This window comes from Phalacrocorax carbo, chromosome 8 (assembly GCF_963921805.1).
Source record: "Phalacrocorax carbo chromosome 8, bPhaCar2.1, whole genome shotgun sequence".
Classification (NCBI taxonomy): domain Eukaryota; kingdom Metazoa; phylum Chordata; class Aves; order Suliformes; family Phalacrocoracidae; genus Phalacrocorax; species Phalacrocorax carbo.
Genome location: NC_087520.1, coordinates 31,022,945 through 31,040,680, shown reverse-complemented (window position 1 = coordinate 31,040,680; position 17,736 = coordinate 31,022,945). Strand labels below are relative to the sequence as shown.

General features: G+C 37.2%; 1 protein-coding gene across 1 annotated transcript in view; it reads right to left on the bottom strand.

Moving 5' to 3' along the window:
- Positions 1 to 17,736, bottom strand: part of LOC135310077 (E3 ubiquitin-protein ligase SIAH1) — an 80,213-nt gene that overhangs the window by 23,889 nt on the left and 38,588 nt on the right. The window contains exon 2 of the mRNA XM_064459436.1: positions 1,134 to 1,193. Coding sequence (XP_064315506.1) covers positions 1,134 to 1,173 — 40 coding nt within the window. The 5' untranslated portion in view covers positions 1,174 to 1,193. The remainder of the gene's footprint in view (positions 1 to 1,133; positions 1,194 to 17,736) is intronic.

Here is a 17,736-nt window from a genome sequence, read left to right as displayed (position 1 = left end):
AAGAAAGTGAAAGAATAGCACAACTACTTAAAGCCGTTCATTTAAAAATAATCTTACTTTCAAGTAAACATCGATAGCCATTTTGCATGTTTGGAACACACATTTTGTATAGTAACAAAATTCTGAGCTAACAAGAACTCCACAAGAAAGCAATTTTGGTATACACTGAAGAACTTCTTGTATAAACTGTTGAACTAAACCTAGCTTGTAAGAAAGTAATGAGATTCTCTGAAATATGTGTGATATCCCATGCTTAACCTGCAAAGCTTCATACATGTACAGGGCTGATGACTCTAGTAATTGTATTGATAAATACTTTACATGAAAAAGGCTTGGGGATTTTTTCCTGCAATGCTGCCTCCCACATCTGCAGCATTCTAGTGATTCCCCCAAATTTAGTTTCCACTAAAAAAAGTGATCAAACAAAACTTTCAGAAGTAAAAGCTCAAGTTTCAGAAGGTAAATAAATAGAATTCAAGGCTTAATATTTAAAATAATAAATATTTCATTTTGAAGCTAATGTTACATTAGACTGGTTGGATTTGACGGTCCTGATGTACCAGTTGTCTTCACTGGATATACTCACAGAAACTATATGTTATAGTCTGTTATTAATTACAGTGCAGCTATGTACTGAGTCTTCAAACACTTAAAAGACAGACAGCCTTGAAAAAATATCAAGCTGATATTCTGTATTTAATAATTATCATAATTGACTAATTTAACTGATCTAGTTATTTCGTAAAGAAACAGTTCCCTTTTTTTTTTTTTTTGTTAGAACTGCATGCATTTGATTTATTTACCGCTTATGTCCTTTTTCAGGATTTAAAAGAAGCTGAAATGAAATAAGAGGCAGAAGACAGGTTTTATAGAAAGATTAGGATGACAGAATAATTTTCAGTTTAGAAGTGGACACAGTGTTGGGGAGATTAAAAAAAAGAAGCTTTTTTAAAGTGAAAAAGATGCTAAATTATTTTTAAGAAATTATTCTGGGAAAAAGGTGCCTTGTTACTCTTTAAATCATATAAACATATTAAGGTATATTACAGAAGCATTTTCAGAACTGGAGATTTTAGGCAATACCAAAGCTACTAACTCTTCAGAAGCACTATATAAGTTAATATAAAACTTGCCTTGTTCCTCAGCTTCATCTCTCCTGATGACAGCCAGCATCTTGACATTTTGTAGATATCCTAGTATACAGGAGTCATAGGATTAGGTTGCACATATTTTTTTCTTTATGTAGCAATTAGTTATAGAAGACATTTTAATAATCTATCAACAAATTGTAGGCTATTTAGCAAATCTGATAGGTCATGGAGCTCCACAGAAATATTTATGATAGGCATATTTCTAGAAAATTATTACCTTGCAGTTTAGGAGGGAAGCAAGTGGCTGTCTGCCAATGTGGGTGAAGTAATTAATCTAGATTCTATTTTAGAACAACAAGCTCTGATTTTGAAGACAGTAGCGGTACCCTATCAGCAATAGAAAGAGCCCGCACAAGCACTGTCCTCCTGGGGATCAGTATGAATCCAAGGAGAGGCGTAAGACCATCAAGTTATTTTGCAAGAATCCGTAACTAGTCATTAGACAAAATACAAATCCAGTCAGCCCTGACCTGTTTTAGTTTCCAACTAACTAAATTTAAAAGCTTTTAAAACAAATTAAAATCTCCTGCATCATCCAGTTCTTACTATGCAAATATGCGGTCTTGATTTAACTCCTGCTGAGTCAAAAATTAAATGTGTAATTATAGAACATTTTAAATGGTATAACATTGGAGAAATCCTGTGGACACGTAGCACATGATACTATACAGTAATAAATTCAAAACTACTTGACAATTCGGTAAGTCAATCACAAGATTAAAAACTGATTTTAAAATAGTGTGAAATATACATAATAACTTTTCCAGTTTTGAAATTTGCATGTCTGTAAGGTTGAACAAGATAAGAAGGCATTTTTCAGGGTGGAAGAAGTTATTCTTACACTGTGCCCTGAAGAACAACATAACTGGACAGTGACAGGTAATTAGAAACATTATCAAGTAATAAGCCATCCATTAAACAGGGTTTTTCTTCTTTTTCCTTTTTTTACAAGTCAGAAACTATTACTAGATCTGAATTAGTCTGACTGATAATCTGTGTAGACAAATAATCAGGTGCCAGCCAAAGCCTAAACATTTTATTAAAAGTTCTGAACGAAACTCAACACATCTTTAGATTAATACAGAAACCAACAGCAAACAGTGTACGCAAACACCTGTAGCTGGCACAAATAGGTTAGCTTTCCAAGAGATATACAAACATAGTCCCATAACCAGTATATTGTGGGTAGATCCTATCTAAATTTGTACAGTTTGTTTCATTATATTTTTACTCATGGTTCAGGAAAATAGCTAACATTTTGAGCTTTCCCAAAATGTTTCAATCAGGAGGAGACCCGTATAGGATTTAGGAATGTCTTTGGCATAAGCCTATTTATTTATGGAATAGTTGCCTTGAACATATTGGAGGGAAAAGGAAAGTGGCAACACTTTCTTTGCTCACAAGTTCTGGTTTTACTTTTGTGAAGTACCTCTGACAGAGGCTCGTGGCTGCTTTTCAAGTTTTCTGGTGGGAAAACACACGCTAATCCCCATTTCTGTACTTGCAACCAATCTCCTGAGGCACATAATCAACACCTTACTCAGATCCTACCACATCTACCAGTTTCTACTGTTCTAGCTCTTCCTGTAAACATGAATGTTTCATTGTTCCCCTGTTCAGACTTTAGTTATTGACTGTATGCAGGCCCATGACTGAGCACAGTCACAAATGTTTGCCAGAAAAAGAGCGTTTTGAGAACATCTCACACTTTTTTAACTCTAGCCATACAAACTGGGACAAAAAGTCTCCTGTTTTCATTTTCTGCATGAAACAGTAAGAATGAGAGCACTACCATGGAAAAGCTTGGGCAAAAAGCAAGATTTGCATTCAGGTTTAAATGAAGGGCGATTGAGGACTCTTGATTTTTCCTCTTGTTAGTAATTTTCAGCAGCGTTCTTGTGGTCACCAAGACATAAATGCAGGAAGATCATACAGTACAGTAAGGGTCCACTTTATTCACATTCCTATTTTTGTTTAAAATGCATTTAAAAATCATTATCATTGTCAACAAAGACTTGTCACTGGAAAAACATCAGCATATCATGTACTGGCTAAATATAAAACCTTACACTAGATGTTCTGTAAACAGTACAAAGTATGAATATTTATTATCAGGTATCCTTTGTCGTGCAACATTCTTGTTAATTTTACTGGGAGTTAGTCTGAGCAGACACCATAGACTGTAATGAGGATTATAAAATCGGAGGGGACACCTCACTGAAGAAACTGTTAGCCACAAAGAAATCTGATTACGTGCATTATCCCTGACACTTCTGATTTACCAAAGAAGAGGGAAAATTGCAAAAGACAACATTCTGTTTTTCACACCTGAGTACAGAGAAAGCTTGAGGCATTATAATGTTCTTTGATATGAATGCCTATTTCATACTGCACGCATCTTTTTTCCTTGCTAATGTAATATCATTTACCACTGTAGCACCTCTTGTTTCCAGCCCTCCCCCTAGATAGCTGGTGCTTCACAAGAAAGCTTCTGAGTCACAGGCTTCCTTTTATTCAGCGAGGTAATTATATCAGTGTTATCCCTGGTCTCAAGGGAAAAAACAAAATTAACACACAGTCTGGTTTGCAACAGGATCATTCAAAGAATGTAATATGACAAGAATAGCTTGGCCACCCCAATTAGCATGGTGACACTGACCATCAATAATGGCACCATAATTTTCTCTACTAAAGATGCTGAATTTTTAATTTTTGTTGTTGTTTGTTGGTTTGTTTTGAGGGGTTGGGGTCATTTGGGTTTGTGGTTTTCTTTTGTTTTTTAATTTCTTTCAGTTGTGTGGAGAGGACAGCTCCCTGGCTAAGGTGAAAGACTCTCTTTTTTTAAAACATTATTAGAATTGATTCATTAAATATTAAGTACATACACCAAAGTAAGCCCAAAATTAAATGTAAAATCTCTTCAGTAGTTATAAATAAATCCATATTTGTTTTGATTATTTTGTGCATTTGCTTAAAATTAAAAGCTCTTGGGAAGATCACACGTTCACAGAGCCGCCTGAGAGAAAATTTATAGCTTGTCAGCTGCATAAAGATATCATCTTCCAAAGTATTTTTGGGTGACATGGTAACAACATTCAATAAGACATTAAACAGAAATCCTTTGCGAGCTGTGCCTGTGTTCACTGTGATACTGCTAAAAAGTTTATTTCTCTCTAAATGAAAGAAAGCAAACACATCATTTGAACATCTGCACAATGAAACACATGTCCTTTTTAATAATTATAGAGCAAATCCTGCCCTGGCTGGCCCAGCAGGAATAAGGAGAAGCATTGCATAGCGCATCCATTACCACAGGGATCCTGCAGGCTAGGATTGGATTCCAACAGGCACACCCCAGGGAGGCACTTCATGACATGGTAAAATACTATAACCCTGTCTGCCTGCATGGCTTTATACAGTATTGGGGAAACCTACAATATCACCATCATCTTATTTTAAATAATATGCAATTGAAGGTATATCATATCAAGCAGAGGCCTGCCACAGTCTCAACCTTGCTATTTCTTATTATTGTAACACACGTTTCCTTAAAAAAATTATGAAAAGAGTGGTAATGGAAAAAATCCCTAGTTTGTTCAGAAGAGCATAAGCTCTAGAACATGGGAGTTTCTTGCTGCAGAACTATTCTTGATGTTGGGCATCCTACACGTTTAGAAAGTTTGGATGGGTGGTAGGGAAAGCTACTGCCATAGCAATAAAATCAATCATCTCTGTATGTATCCTAAACTACACTATTCGGGGACCAATTTCAAATAAATTGGCTCCAACAGTTTCAACAAACACGTCTGTCCCTTTAGTCATCACATTACAGACAATACTTTTCACAATCAATAAATTTCATCCATGAACTTCCAATAAACGGTCCTTAGAAGTGTATTCCAATGGGAAGCCCTGGAATGTGACCTATCCTGGTAACTAACCCAAGCAGAATCTTCCCCAGCTGCACATCAAAGCAGTTGGTAAAACTGCTTTTAGCAAGGAATTAGTTGGATTTTTTGAATGAACTCTAATTTACCCTATCAAAATTCTCCTCATTGTTGACTGTAGAGTTCCTATAGTGCTGCATCCAAAGTTCTGGGGTTTTTGTTGTGGAGTTTTTTTGAAGCAGACACAAACTGCAGCATATTGCTGGAAAACAGGAAAGAACTTCCTGATTCCAGCTACTAAATCTGCCACCTCTCCTCATTTCCAATTTCATGTTAACAACTTAGCTTCCTTTTACAATGACTGCTTTTTCTTGAAGTTTTATTCCACTTCAGGTTCAAATTTTTGAACTGTGCATTGTGTTTTTCAGGGTTGCATATCTTCCTTTTTTTCCCCTCAGCTAGGAAGTCCACTAAGAAACTACTTTAAGCCATGGCCACTTTAACTTTTTCCTCCTTTTTTAACTGGTGTTTACCATACGCTCCCAATTTTATTGTCACCTTCCTGATTGCTGTCTAACAAGTAGACCTTAAAAGCAAAAGGGTAGCTGGAGTTTCTACTGAGAAGAAAGTACCCCCGGGAATGAAAACCAACCCATGGCTGCTGCATCTACTGAATTCTAATGGAAATTAATTTAATCTAATTAAGGGATAGACACTGGGGCTTATTAGTGCCAGTGGACTTCTGAAGTGTGTACATGCTTGTCCTAAATCCTCACAAACTATTTTCTATCTTAGTAGCTTTCTGGTATTGTAACTTTGTTATAACATGGTGCTTAATAAAACCATAACAAAATCCTTTTACTATGCAAAACTTTTTTCAACATGATTTTATACAGCACAAACTGACAACCAACACAAATAAGAACTGGGTGGGGTGTGGGTGTGTGGAGACACCTGTTTATGTCAGTACTGCTAAATGCATAGTCTCAGCAGCCTAAGCTTGCATATGTCAAACCTGTAACCATATTTAAAATGCTATCCCCAAAACCTGCTTACCCCAAAGAGGGTGATGAAAAGACCATATCCTAGAAAGCAGATAAGTGCCTACAGATTATCAACACAAATTAAGCAGAGAGATTATAAATTGCAATCTCTTGTGTTGATGGAGGAAAAAAGCACGCAAAAAGTTAATCTTGCCCCTAAAAATCTTGGTCCGATTGGGGCCCTTTTCTAAGCCATTCCCAGTTTATCATGTTTTTACCTTGAGTTTTGAACTGCAGTTGCAATGACACTGAGATTTAAATATTGTGATCTGTCTTAAGAATATTAGAACACTATACACCTAACTAATTTCAGCCTGTAGGCTAAGAAATGCTGGTTTCTCTGCCTTTCAGATCAGCTGCTGTATACATTTCTTTTTTATTTATGCACCAACAGAGACTAGCTTAGACCAAGTGCTATAACTACATACTATTAGCTGTACAGACAAGTTACAAGGCTAATAGAAAAATATAATTTACTTTTTTGGAGACTTGACAGATGTTATTCCTACATTAAAAGGATTATATTATCTGCAACATAAACTACGAGTAATATATGTGTTAATACTGTTAGTAATCCACCAAGATCCATCTAGACAAGCATTACCTGGGAATAACTTTCCTAATGTCTCCTTTTGTACATATTTAATACAAACAGTACCAATCTTCCACATTCTAGGATACTCTGAATTCAGATAATTAACAAGAAAAGCAAAACAGGACCTGAAATCCTGTGTCTCTATCCCCAAGAGCAGATTCTGCGTGTCTTGGGGGAAGACAGACTAGTTGCTGTACTTCCCCAGTTGCAATTTTTCCTTGTCTTCATGTGTGCATAAAAAGACTGATATGTTGGATTCACTTCCTTGCAGTACCTATAAGAGGACTAAGAGAAATCTAACTCTTCATGACTGTAATTCATAGAGTAACCATCCTGGAACAGTCTGGACATTAAAATGCTGATGGACAACTTCTCATCCATTTGATGTCACATCTGAGACAACAGACAGGGAAAGGCAAAGTAGTCACCTATGAGCAAGCCCCCTGGCTAAGGCATATATATGCAGCTCACACAGAGTGGCTCAGTTTCTGTGATGGAAGGCTGAATTTAATTTAGTTCTTTCTTCTACACAAACTGCAACTGACCACCTCTTCAAATTACAAGACAGTAAAGTGTTTAGGTAAAAACATGTCAATTGGATTTTCAGAGATGTTTGTATAATCATAGATCCCTTTACATAGCCTTAATAGTATTAAGTCCAGTTTTGCACCAGGCATAGGTAATGCTTCTTTTATTAAATGCACCCATGCCTATAAATTGCAATCATAAGCCAGGGCTTCAGTATTGCCAGTTGTTCAGTGAACATAAAGTTAGGACACTTCTTGCCCCACAGAGGCTTTTGTATAAAATAGGAGAGAGAAAAGAGAATACAGACAAAACAAAGTGGCAAGACAATAAAATCTAGCAATATAGGAAGTAGTTACAATATGTTGACATCCTGATATTTGTCCTCTGCTTTGTAGTCATGACCAAAAAAATGGGGGTGGGCAAAATTTTACTGGGATTTGAAAGAAAACAATAGAGTTTTGCAGGTGTGAAAACCCTCTTCTGAAGCATGAGGAGTGGCATAGAAAAATTTGAATATTTTAATTGAGGTAATTAACTAAAAAGCACAGATTCTACTGTGTTGACATTATTGGAGGAATGATTTAACTGTTTAGCACCATTCAGAGACAACAGACAGTAACGGAGAGGCTGTGAATGGATCTAAGAAGGAGGATAGTTTGTTTGCTTGATGCAATATACAAACCAGAAGAATATAACTCCAGAAAGGGATCATATTCTCAAAGTCGCTGTCAAGGGAAAAAAAATTTTAGAAAGATAGGCATCAGCAGAGAAAAATACCAGAATATGTTCATTTACTATGAAGCACAGATACAGAATCTTAGAAACAGAGCTTTCCACACCCCCCACCCACCCACCCACACCCTGCTGCCCCAGCTGACATACTATATTTATTGAGTAGTAGTGAATTATGATACTGAGAATAAATCCTCACAATGTGGTTTTGGAAATCATTTCACATTTGCCAGCTACATTCTTAAACAGAAGAATCCTCTGGCTTACACACAGATTCAGTTATACATACTACATTTTTATTTTTCATGAGATGCCCACATCAGCCATACACCATTACTTACAAAGAAGCCTTACTGATTTTTCTCCACTGTTTTTTAGTAAGACAAAGCTTCTGTTTCCTCTGGGTCCTACCATTTCCTCTTTGTTACTTTATATCCCGAAGCACAGAAGAGCATCTGCTGCCTTTCATTGTATTCCTCTGCTGGGTGTAAGGAGTAATTTTCATGCTTAGTGTGTGTAAGACTTTCCTTAAGAGAGATCCATTTTAGCCAGAAGACCTCTGTCTGGTTTGGGAAAAGATTGGGTTATTTCTTCTGTTATCTCTCTGTCCTCATGAAGAAACTGTGTTAGGCCTTCCCCATTTGCTGAAAGTGTAGCCTGAGTTTCATCTTCTCAAGAAGCAGATCTGTGTATGCTTATGCTTCTGTATAAACAGTTACATACATGAACTTACACAGGATTGATTCCAGCTTATAAAAGGCATTAGAATTCCTGTGATATTAGAGTTGTGTGAATGGCAGTAAACATTTGTACCCCGTTTGTGCTGTGGGAGCACAGCCATTCACTGTCTACGCAGCAGACACACAGAAAGAACTGGGGGCCAAGCATGAATAGCTCAGCTATAGCCAAATGGATCTCCCAGGCTAACTCATACATTGCATTTAAAAATTATTATTTCTGTCCCTGTGATGGTGGTGCAGTGGTGAGAGAAAGGATATGTACATATCTGCTATATGTACATATATGCACATATATGTAGCATATATGTACATATCTGCTAACATTCTGAGCTACAATTCAAGAAAAATCTCCTACGCGTTTTACTAGCTGGTAGAGAAGGGCTGAAAGTGTTAAGCTGTTCTACGATTTTCATCAGCAGTTTTGGGCATTAACCCAGTTTGATCACCATCAACACACATGCAATTTGTCAGGCATCAGATCTTCAGAGAGCTCCCCTGGTACTTGTTCATAGTCCTCAGGAAAAGTCCTATTTTATATTCCTTTACTGAAACATGGGCAAGAGAAATGTTTTAAACCTTTTCCATTTTCAGGAGAATTTCTAACATAGCCTGTGTTAGAATCTCTGGGGCCTTAGTGATTTGAGCCTAACAGGCAGACTAATTGCTCAAGTCTTTGAATCTCTCAACTGGAAAGAGATTGCTACCTGTAATATAATTTATTGACTGTGGACATACCCTTAATTCTCTAGAGGAATTAAGTAAAGGTATAAGAAGGGGAATAATATATCTTAAAGCCATACATTTAAGTGGCTATGAATTAACTCCCTTAGTTACTGCATAATCCATCATATTTTGCTTCTTATCCTCTACATATCACTGAAAAGCCTAACTAGATAAAAAGAAAACAAGGAGAACTTATGAAGAAATAGAAAGGATCACTGACACATATTACTGGATACGCACAGCATGAAATTAAAGTCATTATCAACATCCAGGTTTTCACTTTACCCTACTAACCCTTATATGGGGATTTTGCAAGCAAGTTCCAATGTGGAGAACAGCGTATGAGAGCCTACACAGTGAGAAGGGACTTTCTAAGAGCAAGACATTGTACAGGGTAGACCACATATACTCCCTCTATATCCTAAGGCCTCTGTTCAAGGTGATGCAAATCTGCATTAGGTTAATCATTTGAGAAATAGAGAACAGTGGTAGCATCCGCACCTTTTGCCTAGAGCATAATTCAAATAGGAAAGTAATACTCTCTTTAAAAATACAATTGAAAAAACTTACGAGGGATTACATAATAACATTTTGGACTGACTATGGTCTCCTTTCCAGTGACCACAATCTAATTTCATCCACAGTAAGATCTGAAATAATTGAATTAATAGAAAGATAAAATATATTGCACATCTGTAAATTAATCATGAGGGATGAAGGGAACGTTTTCTTATAGCTCACACAGGAAGATGAGGTCATGATAAATGTAATCACTTCCCACTCTATTGAATAGTGTTCTCCAGTTTAACAGATCCAGAGTTTTCTGGCTACATTGCGCTTACAGCCAATGGAATACAAACAAATGGAATAGCCCACAATACAAATTAGCAACTTCTTGGGTAACAACTCAGTCATGTTTCAAGGAGCGTGTTTATCACACTAATAAATTCCTCCCACACATGATGGCCATAACGTAAATCTTCAAATGTAAGTCACATTTTGAACATACAAGAGCATATCCCCTTAAGCTTTCAAAGGAATGTGGAGGCAGTATCCATCAAGACAAAGACTTTGTGACTTGCATTACTTGCTATCATCTTATTTTAACTCTCTGTATTGATTTGTTATAATCATCATCCTTCTCTCTCTCTGTGTCATCAGTCAAGTTACAAGGAGCATGCTCACACCCTGTAATTAACATATCACTCTATAGTACAAATTTATGAGAGTGCCTATGTATCACAATTTATAGTGCAAGCAGGTGCCTACAAGTGAACTTTATCTGCCCATCTGTCATCAAAATCTCTGAATTGTATCTCATAATTCTCATTTTTCATCAAAATACAACTTGTATTTCTTCTGTATTTTTCCAACATTCTTTTTACAAGGGGGAAGGGTTGTCAAGGGTTCAAAACGTAAACCAGGATAGATTCAAGCATGCCATGCAAGAACACCTAATCTCTCAGCATCATACAAAGCAGAAATATTCAGCTGTGTTATGATACAAATAATCTTTCCCATTATTTCCCACAGAAAGTATCAGTGTTTGTTTAAACTAAATATAATAATATCAAATGCACGTTTCTTCAATATATATATGTCAGACTGAAGAATATTTAAAGGATTATTTATTGTTTTTATTAAGACAAAGGGTATTTCCCTTTTTAATGTGTATTTTGTGTACTTTGACATGATCTGGAAAAGTAACCAGAATAGAAGAACTAAATAGATTTATTTACACAGTGATATGCTGCCAACAAGTGTTGTATATGAAGGCCAAAAGTCAAGTTCCAAACTTCTGAGTCAAATCCACAATAGAAAACAACATCACCACTTCATATGTTCTGGAAACAGTGTCTGTTTTTTGCTACCCATTTGTCAGCACTTCATCAAGCTTCTGCCACACCATAATGAACTGTTAGCTACCACAGATAATTCACTATTATTCATCTAAGATCTTGCACTATTTGCCTAGATATTTTTGAAGCCATATCAAAGGTTACGTCATCAGTGAAGATTTAGTCCGGGCAAGCCTCGGTCCAAGAAAAGCTGAACTGTTATACCATATAGTAATTTTGCAAGTTATATTAGCTATACTTTCAGAATTACTACAGCTGTGTTTATATTAGGTATTTTGTTGGTATGAGAAGAAAACATAATTACTAACAAACATTGTCTCTGCAAGCAGTGAAACCAGTCAAGCCCAGCCTCCTGTCTAGAATTTGGGCACTTGTGGCATCCAATCACTTACTGTCACAAATACAGTAAGGAAAAAAAGAAAAAACCAAAATCTACCTTCATCACTTTGGTAGAAATTGGACAGTGGTGTGAAAGCTGACAACTTGAAAATCAGCTGAAAAAGAGCAAAATCTCATAAAACTCATTTAACTAGAAGGCCAAGCAGAGTAAATGTCAGGTCTTAATCTAGATTATTACACCCTCAAGATATTGTAGTGTGAATCAGGATTGAAGAAGAGCAATGATTTTAGAAATCTGCATATTGAATTAGTGTTAAATGCTTTCTAGCAAGTATGAAAACATTCTAATTTAAGAGTTAGTGATGAGATAGAATATGTTAACATACAATGCTTCTTAAGAAAATATACTCAATATATTCTCCTCATATCACCAACTGCAGAAAGCTGTATTATGTGATACACACATGATAAAAATAACTATGAAAACACCTACTATCTTGAACACACTATGCTTCTGGAGTCCACTGCAGGTAAAGCCTAGAGTTTACTTAGATTTATTATTCAGAGATTCTAGGAGCTCCTAAAAGGACCTTCAGATGCTGTCAGAACACCTTTAATTTATCTTGAAATTCATAAATTCTTCATTTGCTGCTAAATGTTTTCCACCATTCTTTCCCTGCTGGCATTACACTCCATTTGCAGAACCTGAACTTAGCATACTGCAGCCATTAAACTTATCTTCATCCATGCAAGGGGCCAGAAGAACTAAATACACAGGCTATTTTAATTTCTTTATAGTCAGCTTGTGAAAAAGGTCAGTATGCAGAATATGGGTGGGTCAAAGCCCACTGGCACAGACAGCAATGTAACATAGGTGCACTAGGGTAGAAGTTTGCACAGGAAGTTGCAATTCCAGCTTATGTATCAGAGAAAGGTCACCCAGCAGAAGCCTCTGACACTGATTTGGTTGATCCTAAGAAATAAACTGATTAAAAGTTGGTGGAACCATATCTATTTTCTTCCTCCACTTTGCTTTCAAGAACAACATAGTGTAGTAACAGAGACAACTGGGATCATGCTTATGTGAGCATGGCCACTTACCCCAAGCTGCATCCTACTTTAAGATAAATTCTAGCCCAAGTCATAGCAAAAGCTCTGTCCATCCCACTTACCGTTTTGTCTGAATAGATCCTACTCTACACATTCTGCCTTCAGAACCTTAACATTTTTATTTCAGCCACATGCTTTCTCCTTGGCGTATGTTCCAAGGAATATCAGTAAAGTTTGCTTAAAAGAAGCCTTATTTATATGATGCCTAATAAGTGGTATACAACATTACATAGAGTTATACACTATGATTAGCCTCTGTAGTAGCATATGCTTTCTGAAGCACATATGTAATTTTGACAAGGTATCTAGAATTAATCTTTGTATCCTAGTATGTGCAGAAATAAAAACATCAAAAGTAAAGTCTCCCAGAACATGCTTTCTCAGCATTTGATAGATCTCCCTTTCTCATTTTGTGGAACAGCATAGTATGCCCTACCCTCTCTAGTATTTGCATTTATTAATATTTCCTATTGAACTCTCATACTCAGGAGGGAGTTTCCCAAAGGAAGGCCTTCCAAATACAGTTCCATGTCAACCTGTGACCCTGAAGAAAACTAGCTGTCATGCCAGTATCTTCCAATGGTGACATATCTGTTCCCCTGATATATGAGCACCTTGAACTCAATGTTATATAGTCCAGATTGCAGGGATGACTAGATCATGATGCAACTCTGCTGATTCAGCAGGATTGCATAGAGGTGTATTTGCTTTGTGGAACTCTGGAATGTTTTCATCTCTATTTTGAAAGTGCACTAGCAAAAAGACAAAATCCCCCAGACTGCCTGATTAGTTCAATTTCTTTTTTCCCTTAATACTAGTACTGACAGATGTTAGTTTTTTAAAAATTAAAAACTGCAGCATGCCACATAGATACTATTCCTTCAAAGGCAGACATGCTACTCCCTTTCTTGCACTCTCATTTTTAATACTATCGCCATCTTCTAAATACTTCCTATACTCTGAAGTGATAACCTTTTTCCTCCTCCTGCTTCTACTCCCATATTGACTTCCTAACTTACTTAGATAAGGACAGAGTATAATCACAGTACAGATGTTAGAATTTAACCTTTAACAGCACTTATAGATAACATCAATATAATAATAATCTCCTGAGGAATTCAGTAGTACTCTTGCAGTCCCACCAGTCAGTGAACATGTAGGACAACAGCATTTGTCCCATAATAAAACCATCCTCACTATACATAAACAAACTTTCTTCCAAAAGCCACTCAGTTTTCTTCCAATAAATTTTTTTTAAACAGTAGAATTTAGCCTCCAAATTACTTAGTTCCTATTTCCAGTTTTAATATCCTGTGTTGGTGAAACAGTTTTGAAAATCTTAGCCCAATCTAATTTAAAAAAAAAAATAATAGAATTTTTGAGTTAAAAATTCCCCTCTTCAAATGTAGCACCAATACTTCTTACCTTTTTTTTGGCATTTTTAGATACATGGAAGTTACATGTACATTATTGTGGATGATACTTAGAAGTTCATTGAGCATTTTATATTTTCTGTTTCCAGTAAAAACATTTTTGTATGATTTGCTGATTCTCCAGAAGGCTTGCAGATACTGTCCAAAACTTTCTGCACTGCTGAGGGCTAGAAAAGGTGAAGAAAACAATTATATTGGAAAAGAGTTAAAAGGAATGATTTATAGGAAGAAAATAAGAGCCATTAATCTTTCATTTCAGAAAGCAATAGCTATAATGGTATAGACTCTTGCAAAACTTTTTCCCTCTAGCATGAGTTGCAAACATACTAAGAACTGCAGCCGTTGGGGAAGGACTACCATTATCCCAGCTTTGCTTCTCACAGCAGTAGAGGGGGTAGCTGGTTTTGACTGGAAAGTGAATAAAACTAGGAGCACATGGATCAGAATGTGGAATTTTGTTTCCTTTGTATTCACTTTCATTTTTTGAATTAAGTCTCTGCTGCAGTGACAGCAGCTAAAAATATCGTTGAGATTAAATTTAGGAAAAAAGTGTGTTTGCGCACATTTATATTTGTGAGATTTTCATTAAGTAATATGAAACAGCTGAAAGTAGGAATTATCTGTGAGGCACACATTCTTACCATGAGTAGTTAAAAACTAAAATCTCATTGGGGCTTTCCTCTGCTGAATTTAAAACACTGCCATTGATGACCCCACTGTTCCTCACCATGGACCAGAAGTCACACATAGATAGGGTTTTAACATGCTCTGCAGGCCAGGTCAAACCCTTTGCAAAAGCATTATGGTGTTAGCCTGTCAGTTGTTCCTGTATTAGTTGTCCAATTTCTATTAATACTGCATGAGTACAGAGAATAACGGAGAGGACAAGGAAGTGTGATCCATAGCTGGTACACCTGGAGCCCCCCATTTTCAGAGAAACTATAAAAATAGTTAAGGTTTTTGTATGAAAGATATACTCCCCTCTTCTTGTGGCAAAACCAGCATCAAATGTAATAGCTTTGCTCAGTCATAGAAATACAGAACAACTTCAGTCCAACCCCCTGCTCAAAGCAGGTGCAAGTAGATCTGGTGGAACAGGGCTTTGTCCCATCCAGTTGTCCAAGAATTAAGATCCCATCACTTCTCCAGGCATCTGTTCCAGTGTTTGATCACCGTCTCAGTGAATACATTTCTCTTCATATATAATTGTAACTTCTTGTGTTATGGTTTGCATCCATTGTCACTCATCCTATAGCTGTACACCCCATGAGAAGAGTCACCCTCTGTTTTTTCTATACCTTCCCATTAAATAGATGTAGAGATCAACAGGGTGTCCCCTTCCTCAGGTTCAGACAACTCAGTTTTCTCAGCCTCTCCTTGTGTATCAGGTACTTTAACCCCCTGGTTATCTTCATGGCCTTTTGTAGAATTAATTCTAATCGGTAAATGTCTGTCTGGTACTGGAGAGCCATTAAGAGGTTTCTAGCACTCATGTACCAGACAGATGCATCTGTTAAATTACTGTGAAAAATTTTTAAATCTTTCAACAATAGCAGTAGAATCATAAACAGTCATACTTTTGCATTTTATCTTCTCTATCTTGCACAAAGCTTTTACACGCTACAACATACATGATTTAATATCTATCAATGTAAGAAGCTGTCAAACTTCTGTTTTCTAAAGTTTTTCTGCTGGAATTAGGAACTGGAAACTGGGACATTTCCTGTGTAAACTTTACCTTCACTCACAGTCAAAAGACATATTAACAAGGACATCAGGACTTTGAAAAGTGTCATAGCTTTGCTGTCCTAGATTTAAAAAGGAAATAGCAATGCAGTGTCTGCTACATTGAGACTGACTCCTGGGAGCCAGAGGAAAAGCAGATGAAAAGCAACTTTTTTTTTTTTAAATGACAGCACAAGTTTCTAAATTTAAACTTCCAAATAGAGAGATCTTGCAAAGATCTTAAAGTGATACCTTATCCCACTTTTAGAAACAATTTAAGTGCAATTCATAGACAGAAAAATAACAGCACAAGGATTATGTCACCTCAAAGATACATGGAAAGATATCAAGGATTTTGTGCTTCAAAAAGAAAGGTGGTGCAAACACCAGCCTTCTCTTGGTTAATATTGACAAAAGCCAAACAAAACAAACTTTCTCTTGCTCACACTATACCTCACAAAGCATGGTTCCAATGGGGCATGTGCAAACGGAGTAACACCTCCATGTGGGCTAGTATGCTGGAGCAAACACTGCTTCCTTCTAAGAAAACACTGCATAGATCCCTGCATAATACCATACCTGTCTAATACCAGCAGAATGCCTCACCTTTTCTCCACTTGGTTTCCTGAAGCGCTCAGAGGATCTCCATAGCTCCAACAGACAGCCAGGTCACATACAATAAATAAATAAGTAAACCAGGAGTATGCTAAAATGTGCGCTCAGCCAATGATATAACTTTCAGGTTTGCTTTTTTTTTTTTTTTCCTCTTCTTTTTTCTCCCAACCACTTGGCACCTGGAAGCAAAATGGGTATTCAGGACTCCTAAATCCTGTATTAAATTGCTGACTAGATGTCGTGGTTTGGCCGGCAGCTCAGCCCCACACAGTCGCTCGCTCACTCCCCCACCGGTAGATGGGGGAGAGAATCAGAAGGGTAACGCTCATGGGTTGGGATAATAACAGTTTAATTAAAATAATTTTAAAATAACCAATAAAATTGCAATGGAAAGGAAAACAATGAGAGGCGAGAAACCCAGGGCGGGGGGGGGAAGGGGGAAGGGGGATGAACCACCAAAAGAAAACAAACCACACGTGACACAGCCTCTCACTACCCGACGCCGTGCCTCTCTGAGCCGCAAACTGCTCCCCCCCCTTAATATACTGGTCATGGTGTCACATGGTATGGAATGAACATCCCATTGGCCAGTTGGGGTCAGCTGCCCCCTCCGTGGCCCCACCCCCCATCCTCCCGCCAACACGGCGGAGCGCGCAAAGCTGGAAAGGTCCCCAACCACCATAGGCACCACAGTGAAGAGAATTAACCCCTTCTCAGCCAAAACCAGCACACTAGATTACTTGTATACATTAGCCTGCATTGCAGGCACAAAATCTTTGACCTCATTTAAGCTACTGCAAAAAAAGAGACACAAAGATGGCAGTGAAAAACATATTTAAAATTAGACACCGAGATACTCAGACAGCATGCGCTAGATGCTGGTTTATTCACTGTCAGGGAGGGAGTGCTGGATTCAGGAAGCTCCATAAAAACTGAAAATGACAGTGGCTTGTATGTCAAGAAGAAAGCGAGAACTAATCCAGCTAGCTCCCTGCTCTGTCTATAGGCAACAAAATTCTTTGTTTGCTTTGTATGATTCTCCAAAGAGCTTAAGCCCAAATAGGTAAGATTTTCAGCCCCTGGCAGGTAGCCAAGGCTACTGGTTAACAGTGACAACAATTAAGAGACCTCCTGCAAACTCCTTGCATAAAAAGCTACAGTTTGCACGGAAAGCATCTGACCTTTGTTAAAATTCATACCAGTGTAAACAGAAGCATTGTCTTTCTGTAACAAGTACTTGCATAATGAGGGCAATC